Consider the following 26,321-nt stretch of genomic DNA (forward strand, 5'->3'; position numbering starts at 1 on the left):
CTCACTGTGTACAGATGCCACGTAAAAGCTGTGTTTGGCTTATTAATTCTCCAAGGTGGGATATGAATGGTGCACAGGCTATGCAGTGGGGCTGATGTGTGCCTTGCAATGTCCCCTTGGTGCCCCAAATTTAATAATAATTAGGAAATTATTTGATTCTTTAGAATTTTAAGAATTTGAAAAAGACAAGTTTTGGGCTGTGTAGAAATGAAGCTGCTAAACAGAATTCATCCCGCTCTGCAGTGCAAAGTCATGGCTCTAAGTGCTAAAATAACTTGGCCCGTCCACAGGAATGGGATGTTTGGTACTGGCTGTTAGTCCATGTTTTGATGCTTTGAAACTGTGTTTTGAAACTCAGTTCGTTTGTCTTCAGCTGAAAGATGTTCCCATTTTCATTCCTGACTGAATTCCTTTTCTGTATCAAACCCCATCTTCCTGTTTGTAATTGTGAGAAAAGTGGCTTGTTTTTGTCTACTTTGAGTTTACTCCAGCTGCAGGTGGTTTAAAAATGAGGGAAAGATGGAGAGGAACTGGCGTGCCTCCTGTCATCTATGGGACAGCTGTGCCTGGGTCAGAACAAGGAGCTGGCCCCACTGCATTTCAGAAATCACTGGGGAGTTTGAAACACTAGTTAGCTCCAATGTTTGCTGAACATTGGCTTTGTAGACAAAGAAAAGCAAGAGGTAGGATGTTTTTCACACTGTTTTCATCTCTTAAAAGATTGAGGCTCAGGAATCAGGTAGGCTGCCTAGCTACTGATTTTGGAAATAAAGCCCTTGTTTGTACATATCACGCTGTTTTTTCCCTGTGTAGTGTTCAGCATCATTTCTTGAGCAGTGCTGTGAATGTGCCTGTGCTACAGAGTCAGAGATCTGCTTACAGCTCACAGGGCTTTAGACTGTCAAACGTGTGTGGGCAATAGTGTGGCCATCGTAGCCTGGTACTTTGGGTATGCTGTGGATTTCCTTTAGGAGCCCAAGATAGCATTTGGATTATTAAAATGAGCCAACTGCTGAACAAGGATTTGGGCATGTCAGCGTGAGCTCTGAATTAATATTGCAAGCAAACTCTAATATAAAGCTTCAAATATTTTCTGGAGGTCCATGTGCTGAAAGGGTATTCAAATATGTTGCAGCCTTTTATAAATGAAATAAGGGACTAGTATAAGATTTTGTGTTTTAAAATTCAGGAATCTGCATATGAGTATAGAATTCATTTACAGATGTAGCTGCATTTATTTGACAGTGGTAGCCCTTTGCCAAGTTCAGTTATGTTAAAGGATCACAATTCAGATTTGAATCATCTATCCCAGCTGTCTGGGAATTGAGAGAAACCCATTTCATGGCTGCAGTCCCAAAATTCAGCTATACTTAAAAACTGTAATGCAAGAAATAGTGGAATATTTCATTGAAACATCCCAGCGTAAGTGCTGGAGTGCCAGCCTGTCCTCTGAAAGATATAGAACTTTAGTAGTTAATGAACAGCAGTGCAACCAGGTGGAAGAAAGGTGCTTTTGAATTTTTAAAGCGCTATCTCCATCTGATGTTTAGGTCTTCAAGTACCTCTGTCTTAAGAAAACCAGCTAGTGGTAGTTGCCTGAGGGGACTGGACATGATTTGGTCAAGAACTGGAGAGGTGCTGGAGTCTCCATTCTCACAGGTACTCAAAACTCAGCTGGACTCTGAACACTGGAGGTTGAGCAGTCACACTCTTAAGGCCCTTCCAGCAGATGTGCATCTGTGATCCCTGGGGTGGTCATCATGTTGCACAGTGGCCATTTACCCCATGCATGCAGATGTGATACTCTATGTAAGCCATGTCAACCAAAACATTCCTTTCACCGTGTTACTGAGCAAGGTTTTAAATTACTGCTGTTTCTGTACCCTAGGTGAAAGCTGTGCACTGCAAAGCTGCTGATACTGTTGGAGAAGGAGATCTGCTGGTGGAACTGGAATGAAAGGTTGCCTCCACACTGTTGAATTAACTAAGCCTTTATTATTTTCATCCATAAAGTAACATTAAGGCAGTTCAACACAGAAAATGGACAGTACTATGTGCAAGATTTTATGCAGGCATATTTACTGTATCAGTGGTTAAGACAGCAAACACAGATGTTAAATCTTGGCAATGGATCCCAGATTTTTACTTTCAGAAATACTTGTACATAACCTTTGTAATGCTTTGATTTTTCAGGATCAAATAAAATCAATAAAATACCATTTCTGCTTTAAAACAGGAAAAGCCTCTTTAAAAAAAAAAAAAAAAAGAAAACACAACAAAAGCCCAAATCTGTTTTGTCTTCTCCACAGTAATGTCCCTGGTTTGAGGCCCCAGCCAGGCTGCACAGAATTATTGGCAAGAATGAAAAATTAACCACTGAGTAAACTGAGCAGTTCTCCTACCCTCTGTTTAAGTGCTGCACAAGTATCACCAATGACTTAAATTCTGATCAGATTTATTGTAATGTTTTGAATGCTTTGTATAGACTAGATTTAAATTATAGGTTAGAGGCTTTATTTTGCTAGTGCAGACTTTTGTTGTGTGTTTTCATTTAAAGTTTAAGGGGTTTGTCTTTTATTCAAACTCCATGCTCAATTTTGCCCCTCCCTTTAGTCTTCTTTATACTGATTACTGCATGCAAATCTTAACAGAAGGAGGTAGCACTGTCCTCAGATCCCTTCAGCCGCCCCAAGGTATTGCTAGAGGCACGTACTGTCCCTCAGACCAGGCCTCCTCCTGAATTCTTACAGGAAAGGGAGACCAAGTCTCTGATCTTTTGCTGTGCAGAGGCTTTTACTAAAGGCTGTGTGAAAAACAAGGGCTGTTCATAATACAAGACTATATCATGCTGGAAAAGCTGTGTATCCAGTATGGGAAACCAGAGAGGTCCTGGAGAGGAGGAATATTTAAGAGCCTTGAACAGAAGTAAAAGGGCTGGTGACTTGGGCAGGGAGTATTTTCTCCTCCTCACTCAGGAATTCCATGCCGCACAGGACGATGTAGATACCAGAAGTGTACTGGGTCCAAAATGTTAGTTTGTGATTAACAGAGGCTCCTTCTTCCATCCTGTGCCCTAGCTTGGTAAGTCAGCAGCCACAGCCCACTGGATGCAGACATACCTCCGCAGTCCCTGTGTTCTGCAGCATCATCCGGTCCCTGTGCTCCTGCCTAGGATTCTGCTGCTGCCTGCTCCTGGGCCAGGACACTGGCTACTCCTGCCTTTGGGCTCACCTCCCACAGCTGTTCTTTCTACATACCTCTAAGTCACCCTTCCTGCTGTGTCTTGACCACTGCCACAAAGAGGAGCTGCCCTGCTCTCATTTTCTTGCCTAAGAAGTATAGAGTAATGCCACTTCCTAGAAAGCAGCCCACTGGCCAGAGGCACCTGGGCCCTTTACCGAAAGGTGAAGGATGAAAACAATCTGTGGCAGGGCTGGTCACTCATGTTCAACCAGAAAAGTTCATGATTCTGCTTGAAACTTCTGGCTGAAGAGGAATTTTTCATGTTATTGAGACGCTGCTAACTAACTACATCACGCAGCCAAGGGACAGGGATCTGCTTAGTGAATTAGTTTACAAAACACGTCAGTATGAGGAAGGAGAGTGTTTGGGTAATACCTGTTTTCCAGGAAAATTAATGCTGTTAAAGTTGGAGAAACTGAGGCAGACACTCTGCAGATCTCCCTAGAAATCTCCTTACTGCCATCCTGGCCCTTCCTAAAGGAGCACAGTTCAGCTTCTGCAGGTTGCCCTAAACAAAAAAGTGGTGTAAAGAGACACAAGTATTCTACTTTCAAATTACTTAACTTGCTTACTCCAGCAACGAAAAAGCTTTCTGTCTGTTTTTCTAGATGAGATGCAGCAGTGTCTACTACTGCTGAAGTTTAGGCTGATTCCTTACCCTGGATCCCTGGTCTGATTCTCTACTGTGGATCTCCTCCGGCCATCACAGGACTACTGGCAGTGAAGCAAAAGTACAATGTTGTTCCTAATGGTATCATAAGTGCATTTAATTGTACTTTGGCTCACTGCATGGCATACATTCCCTGCTCCCATCCCTTTGGCAGCTTTGTATACTGTACAATCTATTTGTACCAAACCCTGCAGTTGAAGGAAAATATAAGGCACAGGAGTGTAACAACAGAAAGCCACAATTTTCCCAGATTGTACAGAAACCAGCACAGTTGGTTGGGTCAGGGGGACAACAGTCTTCTTTACATATTTTTTTCCCCAATTTAAATGTTGCAATAATCACAATACAGGTAGTTTGAATATTTTTATATTGTATATAAAAATCTTTCCCCCAATAGAAAGCTCAGTTTGCATATGGTTGCAAATTCTGCATTAAAGTGCTTGGCAAAAAGTCACCTTGACAGCAAGTGCTCACAACAGCTTCAGTAGGTTTGCTTTTCCTGGTCCCCAACTTCACTCACCCCTCCTATGCCCCCCCAAATCCTACAGTCACTCAGTGAACTGAAGTGGAACCTAAAGTGCTTAGAATGTTAAATTAAAAATACAATTTTAAATATAATTTTCTTATAACATCTTAGTATTTTTCCACGGTACCTTGTGAAGCTAAACATTATTTAAAAATATACCTTTCCAGTTCAAAAAACCCACACTGCGATGCAGAGTAAGAATAATCCTTAAATTTTCTCTATTTTTTCAGTAAGTTCCTATTTGTCTAGAAGCACAGAGTATCTTCAGTAACCTACTAAATACCATTACAAGTCAACATTCAGTGCGAGTTGTGCTTTACTTTGCAGACGTGACTTTTAAATCAGTTTCAGCTATTAGTGCAATAGTATCATCATTATTCCATCCACCTTGGAGAACTACACATGAAATTTTGTCAATTCAGGAAAAAACCCCATAAAATTAGTCTGTTCCTCTGCCTTTCACTGACCTCCATTGTGCACCAAGGCAAAGGGGGAAATTGAGGAAATAATTAGACCCCAGACCGGGTGTGCATATACACTGTTTTTACCCCTCATGAAAACCCAGTTCTTTGCAGCAGGGTAGTGGGGGTGAGGAGGACACTGACTACCTGGGGAGGGAGTCTCCAACTCTGGGCTTACAGGACTTCAACTCTAGCACCAAGGGTCCTGGGTTGGGAAGGTTACAAGAGATCCTGCATTTTAATAAAAAGGTATTACAGCTTTCCTGGAAAGGTTACTGATCAACACGTGCTTAGTACTATGTCTTCGGCCAGGCTGTGTTACCTCCCATTTCTATTCTCGGCTTTCGCGTAGGACGTAGGAGAGGCCGTGTTTCCCTGTGGAGTCGTAACTGTCATAGTAGGGGAGCCCCACCCACTCGGGCGGGTATGTGGCTGTGCTGTACACGAAGCACTCCAGGATGCCCTCGGCACCGCCCTTCCCTTCCCACTCCACCACCTCGATTCTCATCAGGGTACGCTGGTACATGTCTGGGCAGCCTTCAAACTCATCCAGGAACTGCAGCATCTGGTCATCAACTGAGTAGATCTCCCCAGCAACATGGTGGCCCGTCCCCGGGATGTTCAGCATGTAAGGAATATTGTATTTTCCTGCAATCACCAGCGGGTACTTCTCCACCGTGCGGCCCCTTCCTTGGAATTTTGCTAGCCCCTTGGCTGTGTTGATCATGTGCTTGTAGTTGGGCTGGCCCTTCTTAAGTGTGCCGTAGACAAAGACACGGGCCATCGTACCTGCAAAAGCAGCTGAAAGACAAAGGCATCTGTTACCGTGTGGCTGCCCCGGAGAACCACACCCACACCACAGCACCTCGGACATGCAAGGCTGTTTGGACATGTGCAAAAGCCTAGGTCTTTGTAGTCCTACATCACATTTAAGTATCTTACTAAATTCAAGTGTCTTGAAAATTTTCAGATAGAAAATGCATCAGTGCAAAACACACCAGGACAAAGTCAACCTTTCGTAGTTCTTTGCCGTAACCAAATGCTCATACTAATTACATCCCATGGTTTCTCTAAGGAATCCCCAATGTCAGCCAACGCATTCCTGCGCCTCAGGAAAAGCTCTCAACCCTTTTTAATTTTTTCTCTTTCCCACCACTGTGTGAGCTGTGCTGCAGCAAGCATGTGGTGCCGTGCTCAGTGACACCCCAAAAGCAAATGTAACCTGGTGTTGAGTTATCTCATGGACATGCTGATGGATTTGGAATAACCCCAGCTCCAAGGTCTCACTTGCTGAGTGACCAACCAATGCAGAACAGCAAGCTGTGGGTGCCAGGGAGGGAAGTGGGGTGGCCTGTGACAACCACATCCCGAGCAAGCAGGGGCTGTCTGAAAGGTGCCACTGAAGTTTGTCCTGCTCCTTCAGGGGAGGGGAATGATGATGGCTGTAAATATGAGGTGATTTGCAGAACTGGTCATGTTTTCCCAAACCCCTTCACCCCTCCTGTCTGAGAGAGCTGTGCATGTTCCTTCCATTTATTTACCTTGGGGGCTTGTGGGAGGAGAGATGTGGTATTTCAGCCCTAATGAAACTGGAAGCTATGGCTGCTGGCAGGAAGACCAGGTAAGGCCGTGCTCCTCTTGTCCCCAGACAGACACTCCAAAGTGCTAAAGCACCTCAGGTCTGCACACACATGCTAAACCTCTCTTGAAAACAGACCCTGCACAACCATTTGTTTTATTTGTGAGCATGAAACACTCAAAATTGGTTTAAATGGGATAAAAGACTGACTTTACCGAATGGTGTGGGGGGGGAAGGTACCTCCATCATTCCTGTGTTACTTTTCACACTGTGCCCTGTTTATCTCCTATTATTTCTGTAAGGCAGAAGCAGTTCTTGCACTGTGATGTTTTTCCACATTTTACCCTTGGTCGCTAACTGGGCAGAGCCTGCCTCATCCACAGTTGTCTGGTTGGGCCAGACATCCAACACCCAAGGAGCATGTGCAGCTCCTCTTGGGAACAGGGCATTAAACAGTGTATTTCAAGTTTGAAAAATCTTTAAAAACAGACTGGAAGTAGAAATGCAATCTGTTCTCTGCTATTTATTCTTATTTTAGTAAACTGTTAGGTCAGTTATCCAAAAGGGTGCATTGCTGGCCAAGAGCAGTGTCATTTAAAATCCTCAGTAGCAAAGCAATTTCCCCCTTGGTGAAGTAAACAGTTTTTCTCTCTATCAAAATACAGTTTTCCAAGCAAAAACTGTGCCTTTACTTACTGACAAACTGCTTCCACACAGGAAAAAGAACATACTGATTTTTCTCCCCCCTGTATTTTATCAGATATACTTCAGAGTAATTTATCCTTCATGACATAAATGAGTTTTTTTTGGATGCAGCTCATTCCCTCACAATAAGAAGAGCATTAATATTCAGTCAGCCCAAGTCTCTTTTATAAGAAAAATCATTACCTTTTAGACTGTGTTTTGAATAACAAACACAGATCCTTCAGGAAGAAACTTGTCCCAGTGGGGATTGAGAAAGGATCAGAGTTAAGCACTGAAACATGCAATTAATTCCCATTAGGGGATTAGGGCACTCGTGTTCACTTTGAATCAGAAAAATGAATCGTGAATTAAATTGTTCACAACCAAGAGGTTACTTGTCAGAGTTAATAAGTTAAAAAATAAAAAGGGAAACCTAAAACGCACATAAAAAGCTCTATAGTGAGTGGTGCATCTGTAAGAAAAAGATATGCTTCATTTCCATTAAACAAAAGCCCTGTCCCTACTGTACAGCTGGAGATAAGCTTCCAAAAAGTTTGCAGGGAAGAGTGTTACCGCTCCTAAAACCAGTAAAAACTAAGTACCCGTTTCTGATGGCGCAGCAGTTGGCTGCTTGGAAACATCACCCCTTTGAAGGAACACACCCATCATCCTCGTGCAGGGTCCACAAAATTCAACAGCAACAAAAGAACTTGCTAACCCAAGTTTGGACAAGTGTTTCCGATTTAGCGTTTGAGTAGACGGATTTAGCAGGCAGTACAAATGGAGATGGAGTGGGAAGTTAAATTTTCAGCCACAGTTTGTGTAGAGCCTTGAGGCTGATGTACTCATGGAGCCGTGGCTTCATGGGCAGGTGGCCACTGAGCTCCCCATGGCACCACTGTGGTCCACAGTGGCCCTGTTGCTCACACTGCATGGGTTGGGAACAATGACTTCTATAAAAAAAAGAAACCCAACAACAAAGCCAAGCCCAGCCTTCCAGCTGAGGAGTTATTGGTAATAACATTTTCTAAACACCACTCCATATAAATAAGACATATACAATTTTATGCACAATAAATCTTGTCTCCCGTGTGCCGTGTGTTGCGCTGCAGAAAGGCTGCAGATGTATTAGCATCATTTAAAGCACTTGCATATCATGGGCTTTCACAACATTTTTAGCCACCTTGTGGCCAGAGAGCACAGAGCAGAATTGTATTTGAGGGTCATTTCACAGGCTTCCACTAAGCAGCTGAAAAGAGTTATACAGCATCCCCTTGCTGAATCACCAACAAGAAGTTGCCTTTTCTCACTTAATCCAGTTTGACACTTCTTACCTGCACTAAACCACCTGAGAGGAAAAGAAAACCCACAAAAAACCAAACACACCCCCCCCCCAAACTTTATACTAAGTATTAGCTGCCAGGACTAAACAAACCCATTCAGAAGGTGCTTTCATGAAATATTCATGCAAGAATCATTAAAATTTAATGGCTTGGGGAAACACGAGTAAAATTTGTATGTCATCTTGGCAAACTATTTCTTTTAGCTATGAAAGACAACCTGCCGAATTACTTACGGGATCAGTTACTAGTTGCTTCATAAGATAAGATGCAAAGATCAGAAAATAAAGTAACTACTTCAGGATCATACAGGTAGATGTTGCTGGGTAAAACCAGAAGAGGCTCATAACCGGTGTCAGCCAGCAGCCCAGCTTGCCACTTGGCATTAGCACTGGTAGGGCTGCAGCTCTGTATCCACATCTATCCTCTCCTACCAATGGAGTTTTGGGTGAGGGCTTTAGTTTTCCCTCTCAGGCCCAACAGTTCCAGCATGGTGAGAGAGGGGTGGGTGGCAATGTGGCCAGTCACTGGCTCAGTCAACATGTACCCACTGCAACCAGGCTCTTTGCTCACAGGTTGTGCCCAAAGCAAGACCTTGCTTCCTAAGTAGCAGCAGCAGCTTCAGCAAAAAATCACCTTTTCACCATGATTCAGACAACTATAGGATCCTACCAGCTTCTTTCAAAAATAAAGTAAGAAATAGCGTGTGTTTTATGCCAGCTCCAGGGCTGTTTGCAATCATGGTAGCAGTGGGTTAGGGTGAAAAAGTTTCAAGAAAATAAAACTCCACTCAGAAAGTATCCATTTCTTTCACTCCATACAGTAACATTATTTTCCCTTGAGAAAAATTCTCCACATTGGCTCTGTGACCAGATATAGTTACACATTAATTCTTCAGAAGTTTCTTAAAAACTGTAGGAAACAGGTGAAAAAACAAAATGCCTTGAACTTTAAACTTGAGCCCAGTCTGTTTGAATGAAGCGAGTTTTAAGGTCACTCTTCACTCAATGCTAACTTTCAAGAAGGACTAACATGCCAGAGAGGACTCCTGGGACTGCATCCTGTTAGTCCTTTGATGCTTTCATTTTGTTGCTTGCTATTTTCTTTATAGCACAGACAAGGGCTTCCTGCCCAGGCCGACCCCTTCCCAACATTGCTGAATACCTCGGAAAAAGTTTATGGCAAGACACCTTTCTTACATTAACCACAGAGGCACCAGTGAAACGATGGTTCCTTTGAAATCAAGAGGTTACGGTCTCCTCACAGCGGTCATCCGCTCAAAAACTGTGAGGTGCTGGTTTGTGAAAACAAACAGGAGTATTGGAGTAACCAGTGCCATGCTGGATGCTACCGGGCACTACCTGAAGCGCCACTTAACCTACATTGCAGATTCTTTTAATTTCTTCCTTGGATAGTTCACATCCCCAAACCAACAAATATGCCTGCGCTTAAGCTGGAGTATCTTTGAGTATCTGCTAGGAGGCAGAGTGAGGATGCCTGCCCTCTGGACAAGCATCAATCACACACTGCTCACATGCCTTGCACCCATTTGGCATCACAGCAAACATTTGCCTTTTGTCTGTTTGAAAACACTTCAAGTCACTTTCAACTGTACTGCATAGAAAAAACTTCATTAGATTAATTTTTACTACTAACAGAAAGAGTTTCATTCCCAAAGTGACTGTGAGAAGGTCTCAAAGTGACAATCCGATAAAACCACCACGTGCAAAAAGATGCTGAAGATGCAATGCAGAAACAAAATGGACACAACGTTAGACTGATTAACAGACTAAATTTCTAGAGAGTGCAGAGACATGAGGGGATTGCCGGCACATCAAGGAGGACAAGAAAAGGAGGATGAAAAAATGGAAAGTCAATGGATGTGGACAAATTGAGTTGAGGAGGGAAAAAAAGTTGACACCTCAAGAGAATATTATATAAGTATTACTAATACTAGTAATGTTTTGTCCTTATATTAAGTAATGTTGTATGAGCATCAGCAAAGCCTTGCGACCTCAATTCAGAAACGTGTGGACTACAGAAGTAGTTAGAAAGAGCTCAGGGCACAGCACCGGGTCCAGGACTGTTTTATTGGGTCAAAGACTGAACCAGCAGGAGCTTAAATAGGAGCTGATGAGACAGGGCACAATCACCTACCAACATGGGGAAAGCTTTTATAGAAGCAATTGATTCTCCATGTACACAAACACACAGTAAGCCAAAATTTTTGCATGGAATAATTAATATGGATAGCTTTCTAATTGTAAGGACAGGGCATAAGAACAATCTTAACAAGCAACCCCAAAAAGGTCTGATCACCCACTGCCCTCTATAAGAGGGTGGTCCACAACAGATACTTCAACATCAGAGTGCAAGAACAGGGCAAGGCAACACCGATGCATTTCCAGACTTGGTTCCAGGCCCTTCCCAAGCCAGAAGTGACAAGTGTTGTGGTGTGTAAAGGCCTTTTCCTTCTGTGAGCTCACGTGACTGTTTTTGTGTCAGCAATGGCAGCAGCACGGTAGGTAAACCCCTGCTGAGACTCCATGTGGGTGCATGAGGCACAAATCACTTTGGGGTCTTTCCCTGATGCCTGCTTGCTTCACCTTCCTCTAGCTCAGGGTCTCCATGTACCTCCTCAGTGCCACCAGATACTTTTCAGTGTTTGCTCTCTTCTAGGCTGACAAGACCACATGTATTTAACCAAACAAAAAGTGCTCTTTACTGGTTCTTCTATGGGTTTTTGACATAGGGAAATCAGAATTGAAATATTTGAGAATGGATAAACCATGGATTTATACATGGATATAAACCATGTCTCTTGCTTTGCTTACCCTCCTTTCCCCTAATGCCTTTTTCAGTGCTGTTGAGCAGCAGACTGATGTTTCAGAAGAACACAGAAATACCTCAAGCATCTCATTCTTGAGTGGCAACCGGGGTGTGAAGTGAAAATCAGTAAACAGTGTTGAAGCCTTAAAAACTAGAACTCTTGAAAATTTGTTCAAACTATCATGGATGCTACAGTTCACCTTGCCTTAGGGAAAGGCAGCAGACTAGTGGCTTCTCAAAATCCCACTCAAGCAGGTGGGTCCTTATCATGCAGTTTTAAGTACACGACAATTAATTTAAATGATATATGTAGAAATATCTGGTCTTTGCACCTTTAGCATAGGTACTTAAACTGTTGTATCTACACAAAGGAAAAAACCAACAAACAACCTATAAGAATGGAGTATTAACTGTAAATGCCAGTTTCTGTTACAGGAAAAAGTAGAAAAACAACTTTTGATAGGGCAGCCCTGCCACACCACCATGAATTTGAAGTGGTTTCTATCATTGAGATGCAGAACATAGCCCAGAGTTTCAAACCACCAACATCCTGAAACTGAGGACACAGCCTGCAGCTTGGATGGTTTCCCTGCAAGGTCAGCACATTAATTTACATGCCAATACCCAGAGCAGTCAGTTCACTGTTTTGGAGGGAGAAGAGCATCCCAGTCTGTGAAACAAACACTTTTGAGTACCTAAGCATGGGAATGCATTTTTTTACACTGAAAGGATGGTGAGAGAGAGAACGGGAAGACAAAAAAAGATGAGGTCTTGTGTAGGATCGCGAGGCGCCTTTCCACAAGGGAAATGAGGGAACAGCTGCACAATGATTCTCTTTGAGGGGATAGGTGCCCAGGTCATGGCACAGCACTGTCCCTTGGGAGTGCGACTGAGCCTGGAAGGGAGATGTCAAATAAAACCCCCCATTGCTGAGCAAAAGCAGCCTCCTACATGCAGGGGCCTGCGGCTCTGGAAGCCATCTTATGCCTTTGCTCTGGCTCCTTGGAGGTGCCAAGGCACAGGGCTGCAGGTGAGACTCGGCAGCCCTGCGAGTGCCCGGTGGTGCCTCTTGGGCCTCACCATGTGGCTGACTGGGAGGGCCGGCAGCTGGACATCCCAAACAAATAGCAGAGGCCACTACAGCCAATGGCTCCACAGGTGGTAGCAGGATGTCTCCCTGGCATGAGTCAAGGTGCCAGAGTCTTGGAGCACCATGCGGAGAGGACACTGCAACATGATGCTTCTCAAACCTCACTAAAAACCAAATGAAATTGCAGATGTTCAGGGAACAAAATCTGCTCCACTAAATGAGCCAAACAGAAAAATCCAGGTATAAATCTGGGAACAGCAACACATTACACTGCAGCATTTCTCCTCTAGAAACTACTACCTACCCCAGCATGGACTAGCTACTAAAACACAAACCTTTGACCAACACGGCGGAAATGAAACATCAGGAAACCCCAAAGACTGGTTTTTTCAACCTGTGATTCCCTAGGAAACTACAGGCTCCTTTAAGGGCCAAAAAAAGGTAATTCATATGCATTTACTGCATCCATATATACACACACAAGGAGTTTCTCCACAGAGCCACGCTTTGCTTGTAAAGTGTTAGTGGCCCATGGAAAAGAAGAGAGGAAAGTTAAAACCAGCTGTACTGGAGGAACTACCAGATCTAAATGCAAACACTATTTTAAATATTCCACCAGAAAGGGTAGGTACAGATAGTGTGGGGTAATGGCCAAGCACGTTGGCCCTGAAGCAGGGTTATACAAATTTTGTGAGATTCAGAAGGGGTAGTAGACAATAAAGTATATCTATACTCCCAGAAGATACACTAACATTAATGCTTTTTTATTTGTATGCATGCCACTAGGCAGCAATGGAAGAAGGAGAGGCCCTTCCTGACATTTAGAGGACCAAAGTTACTGAAGGTGCACAAAAGGAAAAGTGGTAATTTTTTTTTTTAAAGGAAGAAGGCTTATACCATCCTATCAGTCCATGAATCAAATTTTTGGAAAAGCATAATGTTTAACATGTGACACACTGGTAACAAAATAAATCAGCTCAATGGGCTGCCCAGGGAGCCGTTGGAGTCACTATCCCTGGAGGTATTTAAAAGATGTGTAGATGTGGTGCTTAGGGACATGGTTTAGTGTTGGACTTGACAGTGCTGGGTTAATGACTGGACTCCATGATCTTAAAGGTCTTTTGCAAACTAAATGATTTTGTGATTCTCTTCTAATTCACTACAGTTGTTTTATTTGCCTTACTAATTAAATGTATATCCAAGTCTTACATGGATAAACTATATTTTACTTAATAAAAAGGTTTTTTAAAAGTGAATTTCAGCTTGCAGCTTAATGCAAGTAAAAAATAAAAACCCAATCCATATCTCAGCAACAAATCCCTTCCACCATTTTCTAATATAATAAAAGGTTAGAAAATACAAACCAAAACAGAACACCAATTCAAAACTACAAAGGACCATGAACAGATGTATATAATTACTTCAGTCCCACCGAGGCATATCACTTCTGCTTAGAAATTAGTACCAAGTTTACTACAGAACAAATAAAAAGTCACATAGAGAACTAATGAGTTATTTTAACTGTCCTGGTCTTGATTTTTGCTCTTCAAGAAAGACTTGCAAATCCTGCAATGAAATCTGAAACATACCTCCCCTCCTTTATCAACAGAGAAAGCATCCTTATCCCAAAGTAAATACATTTACTGGCCTCATATCTTCTACACAAAAGAAACAAATACATATTCTGGGAGCATATCCAAAAAAGCCTGAAATTGCACTCAGCAAGGCACTGGAGTAATTGGTTTCAAATCCAGAAAACGTACTGACCAAAATCTCAAATATCCTTCTGCTTGGTAGAGTCAAAGATAAGAAGACAAGAAATCTCCAATTTATATGTGGAATTAAATGTTACTTTCAGATAAAAAGTGCTTTGGTCTCTGATGCAGCAAGAGGTTCTATAGTCTAATGTAAAATTTAAGGCAAGTCTGTATTTACTGAAGAACGAGGAAAACCAGTGACACAAGCCCTTAAATCTTCTCCTGGAGCCACAAGAGTCTCACAAGAATTACTGGTGGAAATAATTCCCTATCTCTACATAGATATATTCTTGCAATTGCAAATAAAGCTATTTTGGTTTTACGATGGCACACAGAATTTACTCTAATTCAAGTTCTCCTTAGCAGTGTCCAGGATGCCTGGAAGGAAGTTTTAATGAAAGACATCTTAAACCAGGGCTCAGGCTGTAAGAGGAAGACATTAGATAATAATCATCTGAATTATACAGACATTTATTTGAGCCACATTTAAAAAAAAATTACATAAATGAAAACAGTTTTATACATGCTCTGCAGCCTCTTTTCAGTGACCTTTCAGAAAGAATTTCTGTTACTAACTTAATAAAGGAAGAAGAACAGAATTACGTACTGGAAGTAAATGAGAAGGGGAATAACATGCAATATGGTTCCGAATGCAAAAAAGCCAGGCCAGTGTCGTTAAACAACCTGCTTAGACAAGGATAACACAATGGATTTGGAGTCCATTATTTAATATGCAGTGAAAATATCTCCAGACCAAGTCACAGAGAAGAACTGTCTACAAACAAGGAGTTAGTTAAGGGAGGATTTTAAGGGACTATATTAAAATACAGTGTAATAAGCACACACAGAAGTTACCAGTCATATTCCTCAGGAATCAATGTCGTTTTATTTATTAGTGGTCTTGCTACAGCTAGTAGTTGTGTGCCTACCACATCTGTGCGTGATGCTTCCAGAGGAACCATTGGTTCATGCTGCAGACATATTAGATAGGCTATGAACTGTGTAATTAAAATAAGATGGCTTTTAATGATACAAAGTGCAAAAACATATGCTTGGGGACCACAGACAAGAACTTCTGGGGACTCATCATTTGAAGGCAATAAAGGAATCGGAATTTCTCAAGCTGGAAGGGATACCTAAGTATCTTGGAGTCCAATTCCCCACTCCTCACAGGACTACATAAAATGAACCCATATAACATAGAGCATTGTCCAGATGCTCCTTGAACTCTGTCAGGCCTAGTGCCATGACCATTTCCCTAAGGACCCTGTTCCAGTGACTGACCACCCTCTCAGTGAAAAACCTTTTCCTAATGTCCAATCTAAACTTGCACTGATGCAGCTTCATTCCATTTCTTCGTGTCCTATTGCTGGTCACCAGAGAGGAGACCAGCACCTCTGCCTCCACGGCCTCTCTTGAGGAAGCTGCAGACTGCTATGAGGTCTCCCTTCAGCCTTCTCTTCTCCAAGCTGAACAAGCCAAGTGGCCTCAGTCACTTCTTGTAAGTCTTGCCCTCAAGACCTTTCATCACCTTGGTCGCCCTGCTCTGGACACACTCGAATAGCGTTTTGAAGAATTTTACTTCTACAAACCAGGTGGTTTCCATCTGCAATACGTTTCTGCTTCATGATAGCTTATAGAGTAGTTGAAAAGGAACTTTTTTTTTTTAATAGAAATAGCATTCTAGAGACTTAAGTCTTTCAAATTACTGTGGGTGCACATCAGAGGAAACTCACATATCTTAAAGTATTTAAGTGTCTAGAAGAGCATCCAACTACACCTATCCTTCAATCTAGACTTTGTGTTGAGAAAACAGGCAAGAATTAGGCAATGTTACAGTATAAAATGTCCTGAATGCCTCAAGCTACATCTTAAGATGTAGCCAACCTAGGACTGTAACAGCTCCCAAGCAAAGGTGATTAAGCCTCAAGTATAAATTAGCATATCCTCTGACTAGCCTTAGTATCCGCCCACAACAGCAGCCTTGCACTCCCCAAGCATGGGGCAAAATTAAGAGAAAGGAGCACAGCTAAACTGGCTACGTTAGCTGTCAACAAAGCAGACCAAAGCCAATGCACAGATCTCAGCATGGAAAGCGTAACTGCCATGTCACTGTCTGTACTGGAGGACACGAGGCACAAGTGACAAGGGATCACTATATTCATGCTGCTTCAGGGGTTGTTGTGGAAATGAGGAAACAATTCATACCTGCTGCAATGGGCTTCATTTTATTGGGATCCCGCCCTTCCAAGTAGGTCCCAAATATCCAGTAGTAGGTAGAGTATCTTCCAATTCACTCATTACTTTTTCCAGTTTCAGTGCCAGTGACCAGGATAAGTATGACAGGAACAACAAGTCCTAAGACTTCTCTGTCTTTCTAAGTGAAAAGTTTCTTCTTGCATTGGGATCCACAGACATTTTCAAAACACACCTCTTGGCACAATCTGATATATAATACAAAACCAACAGCTCTTCTTGTCAGCAACATTCCTCCTACTAAAGTAAATTTACAAGCACCACTTAAAATTTATTTTTATGCCACAACTAAAGAGAACAGTCTCCAGTAAATACCATGGAGAAGTCAGCACCATGCTTTTAATAAGAGACTCCTTCCACTGAAGTGTCTTGGTTCATAGCAAATATGGCCTGGGAGTTTCAAGGGGTTTCAAGAGGGTGAACACTGGTACACCCTCATATCAAATGCATTTGACAATGAAAAGCTGAAATAAGAAGGGATGATTTTACAGATTAAACAAATACTGTATTTTTGGACTTAAAATGATGCTACCTGAAAATATTAAACATTATTCACACAATGTTGAAAATTCACAAAACATTATTAAACAACTGCTTAGCCCAAGTTGCTCACAGAAAGTTACCTTTCAGCTCTTAAACAAATCAATCACTGCCCTCCCAGTGCCACTTCCCCCAGCCAAGTACTGTGCAGTACAGCAGGCTTGGGTAATTCCCAATCCCCAAATACAGGAATAATGTTATTATTCTGAACATCATTTCTTCCAGATTTGATAGTATCTAGGGACATTTGGACATCTCAGTTAATTTCACTTCTGCATTCTTTAAGCAAACACTTACTTAGTGATGCTAATTAACTGAAAAAAATTTAAATAATATAATTAGAGAACCAGATATAAATCAAGAAACAGTATATTACTTAAAACATATGAAGAAGAGAAACCATATAACATTTTAATTTTGCCTTTTTTGATATGGCTTAAAAAGATAGGTAAAGATCAAGTAACTTCTGACTTTCAGCAAACGAACATTTCTTTCAAAATAGATAACTCAAATTATTGTCAAATTACAAACCTTCACTAGCTCACCATTTACCCCACAATAACTATCACTTAATAAAGGCATGCTTCTGAATACATAATGCATTACATTTTTTACTTTCAACACCTGGTGTCACCAGAATAACACTGTATATTTCTAAAACACTCTGCAATGGTGTGTGTGCTTTGATTTTAGGGCAGTAATACTTCAAAGGAAGTAGAACCACAGCAAATTATGGGAAGCAATGCATAGATTATTTTTCTAGCTAACTGATACATTATCAGTTAATTGACCATGGCAGGTCATTTTAAAAATGAGGTTCAAGGTATCTAAAAGCCTTCATCTTTTAGTCCAGGTCAAAAAAGGCCTGAACAAAGTAAAAATTTTGCTGTATTTCAATATTTTGAGCAAGCTGAATCCTAAACCTGTTTTGCAAAAGGGCTTTAACTGCTACACCAGAAATTTGCAAATTGCAATCAATTTTTGTAGGGGTTAATTACCACCTTTCTGTCCAGTCCAGACCTGTATTAATTGGTTATTATTATGGTTCTACTGAGAATAGATAGACGGGAGTGATTTTGATTGATTATTGCTTGGAGTTCCTTGGATCCCCAAGATCTAAATAAACAGTTAAATATCAAAGAAGATTTAATTAATCTCAGTCTCTCCTTCTTTCTACTCTATCAGCAAGATACAGCTGATAAGGAATTGACAAATTAATGGAAAATGCAAAGACTCAGAACTGGTGACCCTGTATTTTTTTTATGAGAAAGTACATGCATTTGCTCTAATCTTTAGATAATGGATATAAGAGAATGAAAACTTTCTCAGCTTTTCATGCTTATTCCAAAACCCAAATGGAGTTATAACAGGCAGTTTGATCAACTGGTATAAGATTTAAGTTGTGCTGCGTTTGTTTTTTTTTTTTTTTTTTTTTTAAATATAGCTTTTTAAATAAATTAGTGAAAGAATCCTGAACTTTTGAAAAGTCATAAGCTTGTTATACAAGGAAGATACAAAATACTGTATGATAACAAACAAAAGCAATATTTTAAAATCAAAAGGTTTGGAAGTCTCTATTTTGGCAGAAAATTCTGTATCAGAATACAGAGGAAGATGCAGTCTAGGTATTTATAATTAATTTCGTAAAAACACATTCAGACTGACACTTCCCTTCCACTAGTTATCCATGGGTTTCCTACAGCAGGCTTGCCAAAAGTCATATTGTCTTTCAATACTTTTCCAGTAAGGTACAGGAAGTTCCATAGGTATGAGTTTTCAGGTTCTTTGCAACCATTGTGGATTTTAAAGCTGGAACAGAAAGGCTAACACTGATACAGGAACTATTTTCAGGTGAACGCATATCTAGGATCCATACACAATGTTTTGAGGAGTTCCCTGTGTGCCAGCAAGGCACCTACTACCTCTCAACTGGTTTGTTGAGGCTAGCTTTTTGATGACACACTTTCGAATTACCTAAAAGGAAGATAGGCAAGCAAGAAAACCTTGAATACTGCTATCACTTAACATAAACTCATATAAAGAAAAAAACAGTCATGAGAAGCAGGAAAATGTTTAAGCTTGAGAAGAGGAATGCTGAACCATTAAGAAAAAACAGCTTTTCTCCCATATGCTTGATTTAAACAGATGTTAACATCCACAAATAATGTTTAAAAGAGACTGTCTAAGTCTGGTGGGCTAACCAAGTTAGACAGGTTTTACATGCATGTTTTATTTATTACAACACCACCATTTGTTCTATTTGGCTTCTTCAGCATTTCCAAACAACTCCCCTCCTCTCCCCCCAGACCAAAAAAAAGCAAAAAAACCCTCACACCAGTAGTCTTCTGTAAAACAAGGTGTCAATTATCTTAGGACTACCTAGTCTTTTATCCCTTTTTTAAAATTAATAATAATAAACAATAGAAAAGGTCTTAAGGGACCATTTTTTCCCATTTTCTCCCAAAAGACAGAAGTATTCAGTGGTCACCGAATTACAATGTACTTACATGAACAGGAGCAGAAATACAACTAAACACAGGTCAAAAAGGTTTGTCTGGAGCTGCTCAGCAGAGTGGCCTGATGTGTCCTGCTCACCTCCTGCTCAGTGAGAGAGGCTAAGCAGCCCAAACTGCCTGGGTGAGGCTGATGAGCAAAAGAATGCCCACGCAGACCTAGGGGACACCACTTGGATGGAGATACCCACTATTTCCACTGTCAATTCCTATGGAAGAAAGAAGGGATGCAGACCTTTTAGTAATAAAACCTAATATTCAGAATGTACAAAGAGGCAGTTTATTATCTCTATAGCTGGTAAGATGTGTGGATGCTGAAAAACAATCATCTGTATGGATCCTACTAGTTATTTATACTGATCTTGGTAGAACTTTTGACACTGGTGCTCATGATATTCCCACAAGCAAGCTAAAAACAGGATTTAACAAGAACTGTTGGTATTCAGGTAAAAAAAAAAACCAAAACTGTTTTAGAAAGGCTATTTAATATTTATCAGAAGTTCATCTCAAACTGAATACATGCAAAAAAATTTGTTACATTCATTCCAGTAGCAGGAAAATACTGGTAATGAAAATACACACAATGTGAAAGATGCAGGTATAATTCACAACACCCAGGGTTGTGCACAAGACTAATGAGACAGTTGCAAAGCACAACTGCTGCCAGTGCAAAGTTCTAAGATTAGCTGAGAATAATCAACAGCATAAACAAAATCTGGAGAAAGATCAGCGTAACAGCAGATCTGCAGAAAGAGATTTGACAGTTATAATGATCATGAACTCAACATGAGTCAACAACGTGGTACTGTTGGAAAAAGTATCCAAGTGTGTATATATGAACCCATCACTAGTAAGATGTGACCATAATCCACTGCTCTGATCTGGTCCCAAATTGAGCAGAATGTCCAGCTTTGAGCACTGTATGTAGAGAACCACAATCAACTGGACTGAGAGAGAACAGTAACAAGTCAAGAAACCAAAACCTATAAAAGAAAACAACAAAAAAAAAGAACCTGGACTGTGATCACTTATTTTAGAGAAAACAGAGTCATGCCTTTAAGAATATGAAAGCATACTGTAAGAGAAAAAGAGAGGATATAAGCTCTTTTCCCCATCTACTGTGACAAAGGATCCAATAAGCTTAGATTCCAAAGATGGACACTTGAAAGACTAACCACTTACTGGTAAGCAGGGTGCCTAGGAAGAGCCTAGACCATCCAGGAAGGCTGGGAATCCTTCACTGCTGACTATCCTCAACAGTAAGACAGCCAAATTTTTACCAGAAATAACACTACTGCTGCCAAATTTGCCTTTTGCCAGGGAACTGGATGAGACAATCTCTTAGCTCTCCTTTAAAAAGTAAAATGGCAGTATGATTCATATGCTATTAATGGAAAGGAACGCTAGACTCACAGAGACTGTGAGAGACTGGTTCTGTGGTCCAGCATTAGATTTCTTCTTCCTCAAGCAGAGATTACTAGATCCCACTCCCTGCCCCTTTACAGATGGTACATCATACAACTATTTGGCTTTTTTAGATTTACTTTCCCAAATAACAATAACCCTGAAAAGAGAAAAAAATGTTGAATTTGCACCCATTCCTGCTCCACAACATGCCTCCCAAATTCACTCAGAGATACAATCCTGGGGCACTACACTGAGCCTTCTCTGCCCCAATGAATCTTGCATTGCTTTCTGCACTGTGATTCAAAAGGCCAAACAAGAACAAATGCTCCTGAGGGGTGTGGGTTAGAGCCCTGGGGACAGAGGGCACGAATCTAATTTTTCTACTTTCTAGGAGTTGGCAGAGCCAAAGACTGTTGTTAGTCCTGAGACTGGCTTTGGTTGGATCTGGCACACACAAGGTATGTCTGGCTCAAAGGCAGAGCAGTGCCAGGCCAGCTGTACACCTTTGGCTGATAAAAGCACTGAAAGAAGGCAAAGAGCAAGAACAACCCTTGACTGTGCTGCCACGACCTCAAGAATAGCTGCACAGCTCAGTTAACATTCCCTCTCTGAAGCTTCTGCTCCACACATAGAAAGCTACACACACTTCTGCCCTTCAGGTTTCCAAGACAGCCATCCTGTTTTACGTGTTGTACACAAAGGCTGCTACAAATCCGAGTCTACAGAATAACCCTTCTCCTGGTTCTATCTATTTTTGATCTCAAACACCATTTTCAGATCACAGATATGAGACCTTTTAATCCCGAGTAGTTCTGAAATAATTGCTATTTAATAAAGATTTTAAAAAATATAAATAATATTTTGTTTATGGGCATATAGATTTTATTTGTTCTATTGATAGCATGCTAGTGAGATACATCACTTTGATACGGAACCATTAAAAATCTATACCCTCACGCAGTTTTCCTCCAAGCTGCCGATGTGGCAACTGTAGATAAGATACACTGCTATTTTTCTAGACATACAGGAAAAACATCTTACACATTTGTTCACACACTGCATATGTGATCTCACTGGAGATTCACTGCTAAATTGTTACACACGCATATGAGTGTAATCTAGAGCAATACCACAGGTTTTATTAAAAACAACAATGTAAGCTAGTACATTTCTTAGACAGCTAAGTGATTGTATCGAGGTGGCTCAGAAAACATGCTACAAAAGTTACATCTGCAGCAGCTCTGCCCAGAGCATGGAAATAATCAGAGTGGGGATCCAAGTGGAGATGTCTAAGTAAACAGTAAATCTGTGCATGCTGTCAATACTGCAGAGTATTTACAGATCACAAAAGTATAAGAGTACTGGGGATAAGAGAGAGAAATCATCAATCTTAAAACTGTCTGACACTAAAAATATTTCCTAACACTTTTCCTTAATTACACGCCCAAAGCATCACTGCTACTTAAAGTAAAAATCTACTTGATAATGTAGTTGGTCTGATGGATTAATGGGCTGGCATAAAGTACCACAGAGAGGTGAGGCAGGTGTCAAATAAATAATTCATCCCACACATAATCTCAAAAATTAGCCCAAAAGATTAATTTTTGACCTGTCTAATGTCAAACCAAGTTACCTGATCTGGCAGGGTCACAAAAGGCAAATTATCCTACAGACAGTATCACCTGCTCCTTTCTTCTACTATCATACCTATCAGGTCCTGTGTCTGCAGCACCACTCTGCAGACCTTACTTAAAATCGGGTTACAACAACACTGATGGTCAATCACAAAAAAAACCCCAAACAAAAAAAAAAAAAAAACCAACTAAAATAACAATCAAAGTGTTTGATGAACCTAGAATTGAAAGGTCAGTCATGGACTTCATAATTTTCTAAGTCAGTCATAAGATTTAGAGCACCAAAGAATAACTACAATCAACAAAATTTAAAACTGAAATGGATCACCATGTCAATGAATAAACATTCCCTGCATTCACAACAAGACTGTGATAATAATAAACCTCCACTAAAGACAGCTAAATTATGGAGCGTGATTGAGATTCCACCTAAACCAACACTAAAACATAAGTTACAGATAAGACATATAGACTACAATTTGAGAAATAAAACAGATTACATAATTGGTTTGTTATACAGAAGTAAAGAAAAAACCTCCTAAATTCATCATGTATGAAATTAAAGATACTTGATGCCATTCATTAATGTAGTAAACTGTCACTAAGCATACTTAATTAAAAGATATAACTACTAGCAGTAAAAGAACAGACTAGATGAGCAGATGGATCCAGATATATTTTGACCTAAATTTCTTGATTTTGACAAGATAAATAAAGGTAAATATAAACAAGAAGAGAAGGGAGAGGAATAAACAGCCAATCAGGATATCTCATTAAGGAGGCCCATACTATAAAGATGAAAAAACACTAACAAACTCTCTTCTGTCTCTGCTCACCTCAGATATTTTGTTTCTGTTAAGCAGGTTTCCCGAAGCTTCACATAACCACATACATATGCACATTACTGAGACATTTATTATGCTTGGAACCACAATCACAAAATAAGGCCCACTGCCTTAAGACAGTTTAATCAAAAGAAATAAACCATTAACCTACAATATAATTTAAATCTCTTGAATGTTAATTTTCTTTTATGCTCACTCTCTCTTGAATTTGAATCCTATTAGAGATAACAGTTAAGAGAATAGGTTTCTATCTACAGAGTCCACAGAAGGCAGAGATTCTTCTTTCTGAGCCCTTCATATCACCTTCCCTTTGGACACTCTTTCCAACCAGACAAAGTTCCTAAGCATGTAACTATGTTACTTTTCATGTTTGAAATGAGCTTCAGAAAGCTTCAATTAGATTTGGCCCGTGGCTGGTTTCACATTCTGAAAGTTTTCATGGCAGGGTTATTTGAACTACATCACAGCAAGGACTGCAGCCTTGGAGCAGGTTAGTAGTCTGATGTGTGAAACGTGTGTGTGCATGGTAAGCAACCTGCTGGGATTTATTCCCCTAAGTAATTTTCAGCTAAGGCAAAACTAAGCCTGGGGCTCCACTCCATAAACTGTGTTGGAACATTCCTCTCATTCATATAGCTTCTCTGTTATTTATACATTTTCCTAATATATAGTGCAGGTTTAGCTCTGTGCAATCCCATCTAAATTTAATTTAGTTGTTCTATGCCAACATCCCAACGTAATACTTACCAAACAGTACCTCCACAACTCACAGGCAACACAAAACAAAGCAATACCTAGTGTTGTGCAAACTGATGTACTTTCGAACCACTCCAAAGCACGTTACCACACTCCGTACATGTGCTGTACTCCATCTCCTTTCAGTGAAAACGCAGTACAACACTGAGCTCAGATTCTTAATTACTGTACAAAAAATCTTATTTTTAATGGCTTCACTAAAAAAACAGCCTCAAAGAAGATCAATAGCAATTGATTTACACTCAAACATACCTCAAAGGTGACATTAAATCCAAGATTACATTTTCTACCCAGTAATCTCTAATAATCTTTCCCCCTCACTTTCCTAGTCTCTGTAGGCTTGTCCCATTGTCTTCAGAGTTCTTCCTTTGCCAAAATTAAATTTGGGCCTAAGTTGTTCTTCAAATTACAATCTCCCTTGAGTACCTGAGAGCAGGCATGCAGTCATGGGAATAAGAAATCCTAATGCCTGTTATACTCTTTCTATTCCTATCTATAAATCTAAGACCATCACACCTCACTCAGCTGACAGTCATGGCAAGTACATTTTTTTTTCATCCTTCATCTCATCATCTGCACCCAACTGCTATTGCTTAAAACTCTTTTCTTCAATTGCCTTCAATTCTTCCACCCACAAATTCTGGTAACGGTTTATGTCTGAGCAAGTTCTACTGTAAGCTTAAATTGGATCTAAATGATAAAAAATCTGAATCTAGTAATTTTCTCTTAAATTTGTTACTCTGGATGCTTATGTTATTAAGCCCCTTCTCTAGACTCCTAACATTTCTTTCCTTTTTCCATGACCTTTTCACAAAACCCATGAACTATTCCCATTTTTCCCAAAACTGAAACACTAACAAAAACCTGCTGCCTCACTGTAGTACAATGTCTTCTCAGACCAGGTGAGCTGGGTTGGCTGAATCCCTACAAGAGTGCGCATTCCAGCACTCATTTCACATACTGCCAGCATAAAGTCTCCTAACCCTGTGAGCACAGGAAAATACACAAAAAACAGGAGCCAGAAGAACATCATAACAAAAGGGAGGCAGGAGTTATGCAGGAGGCTTGTGCATAGGAGCAGAGAGATAGACTGCATGGGCAAAAGCAATTCCATGGTGGTTTGCAAGCTAAAATTAGGGAGAGCCCTAAGGACAGGCCAATATCCCTTCTCTGGACACCTGTAAAGATGCTGACACAGAACCAGTTACATTTACTGGGCAACATCTTCCCATCGCACTTCTGGACTTGCAAACCACTTGAGTCTGCAAGTTTGCTTTCTTGTGATACCAATTATTTTGTAGCTTCTAGCATAGGAATTGCAATTATAGATGCAAAATCAATGATTAAACAGCCTTAAACATTGTTCTTCGATCTTGAAGCACACATTATGTGTTACCAGAATCAGAAATGTTTTATTCCAGCGCTTCCAGTGAATGATAGGTCATGCAGTTAAATTAGCTTCAATAAGGTAAAGCTAACAAAAGCATTACAAGAAAAAAGAATTAAAGACAAGAGGATTAAAACTTCAAGTGGGGCCCTTTATGTACTTTGGCCTATCTACCTACTATTTCCTTCCAATTTAAAACAACCCATAGCTTCTGCTAATGAAACTATTATATAATGAATTCCTGTTCTGGCTTTACTCGCGTAAGTACTCTCAAGAATTCCCTGTTCATCACTAGGTCTACCTGTCATTCAAAACAACTGCAAACACCATTCTTGCAACACAGAAACAGAACAAGACCCTTATTTCTCACTCACTACTTACAGTCTCACCTTCAAAATCATTTTTCTCAGCAATGTTTCGAAGAAAATTGGTTTATTTCTATTTTCCTTCAAGCTTTCAGTATTACTGTATATGCGGACTTTGCTTCTCCTGATGGGAAATGATCTAACCTGTTACCTTAGATTTCGAGAGAAATTCACACATTCTGAGATCCAAGCAAGAACAAAACTGTTACTTACAGAAACTGCATAGGATCCATAGACGTAATTAAAACCGCTTTTGGTGGTAAAATTCAGTGTCCATACCCTAACCTGTTCAATATGCAATTAAACAACAAACACTTGGGTTCAATGTAAAAGAATTCATAAAGAATGCTATTAATAACTTTTTATGAGCCAGAGGTAGCATTCACCTCACTTTAATTTCCTAAAGTTCAGAATCTAGGCTGGTCATTCAGGCATCACC

The 26,321-nt window shown here is 40.5% G+C and overlaps 2 protein-coding genes across 3 annotated transcripts in view; one reads left to right on the forward strand and one right to left on the reverse strand.

The window, feature by feature from the left end:
* The window catches only part of PCCA (propionyl-CoA carboxylase alpha subunit), a 299,136-nt gene extending 296,903 nt beyond the window's left edge, over nt 1-2,233 (forward strand). The window contains exon 24 of the mRNA XM_017816595.1: nt 1,889-2,233. Within this exon, the coding sequence (XP_017672084.1) occupies nt 1,889-1,957 (69 nt within the window). The 3' untranslated portion in view covers nt 1,958-2,233. The remainder of the gene's footprint in view (nt 1-1,888) is intronic.
* GGACT (gamma-glutamylamine cyclotransferase) overlaps nt 1,976-26,321 on the reverse strand; it is a 29,857-nt gene continuing 5,511 nt past the window's right edge. The window contains exons 2-3 of one of the 2 annotated variants that reach the window (XM_017816627.1): nt 19,483-19,697; nt 1,976-5,701 (exon numbers count right to left, since the gene is read on the reverse strand). In XM_017816627.1, coding sequence (XP_017672116.1) covers nt 5,232-5,684 — 453 coding nt within the window. In that variant the 5' untranslated portion in view covers nt 5,685-5,701; nt 19,483-19,697 and the 3' untranslated portion in view covers nt 1,976-5,231. The remainder of the gene's footprint in view (nt 5,702-19,482; nt 19,698-26,321) is intronic. The other variant, XM_017816626.1, reaches the window with a different exon arrangement.

This window comes from Lepidothrix coronata, unplaced genomic scaffold, assembly GCF_001604755.1.
Source record: "Lepidothrix coronata isolate B3197 unplaced genomic scaffold, Lepidothrix_coronata-1.0 Scaffold57, whole genome shotgun sequence".
In the NCBI taxonomy this organism is placed as follows: domain Eukaryota; kingdom Metazoa; phylum Chordata; class Aves; order Passeriformes; family Pipridae; genus Lepidothrix; species Lepidothrix coronata.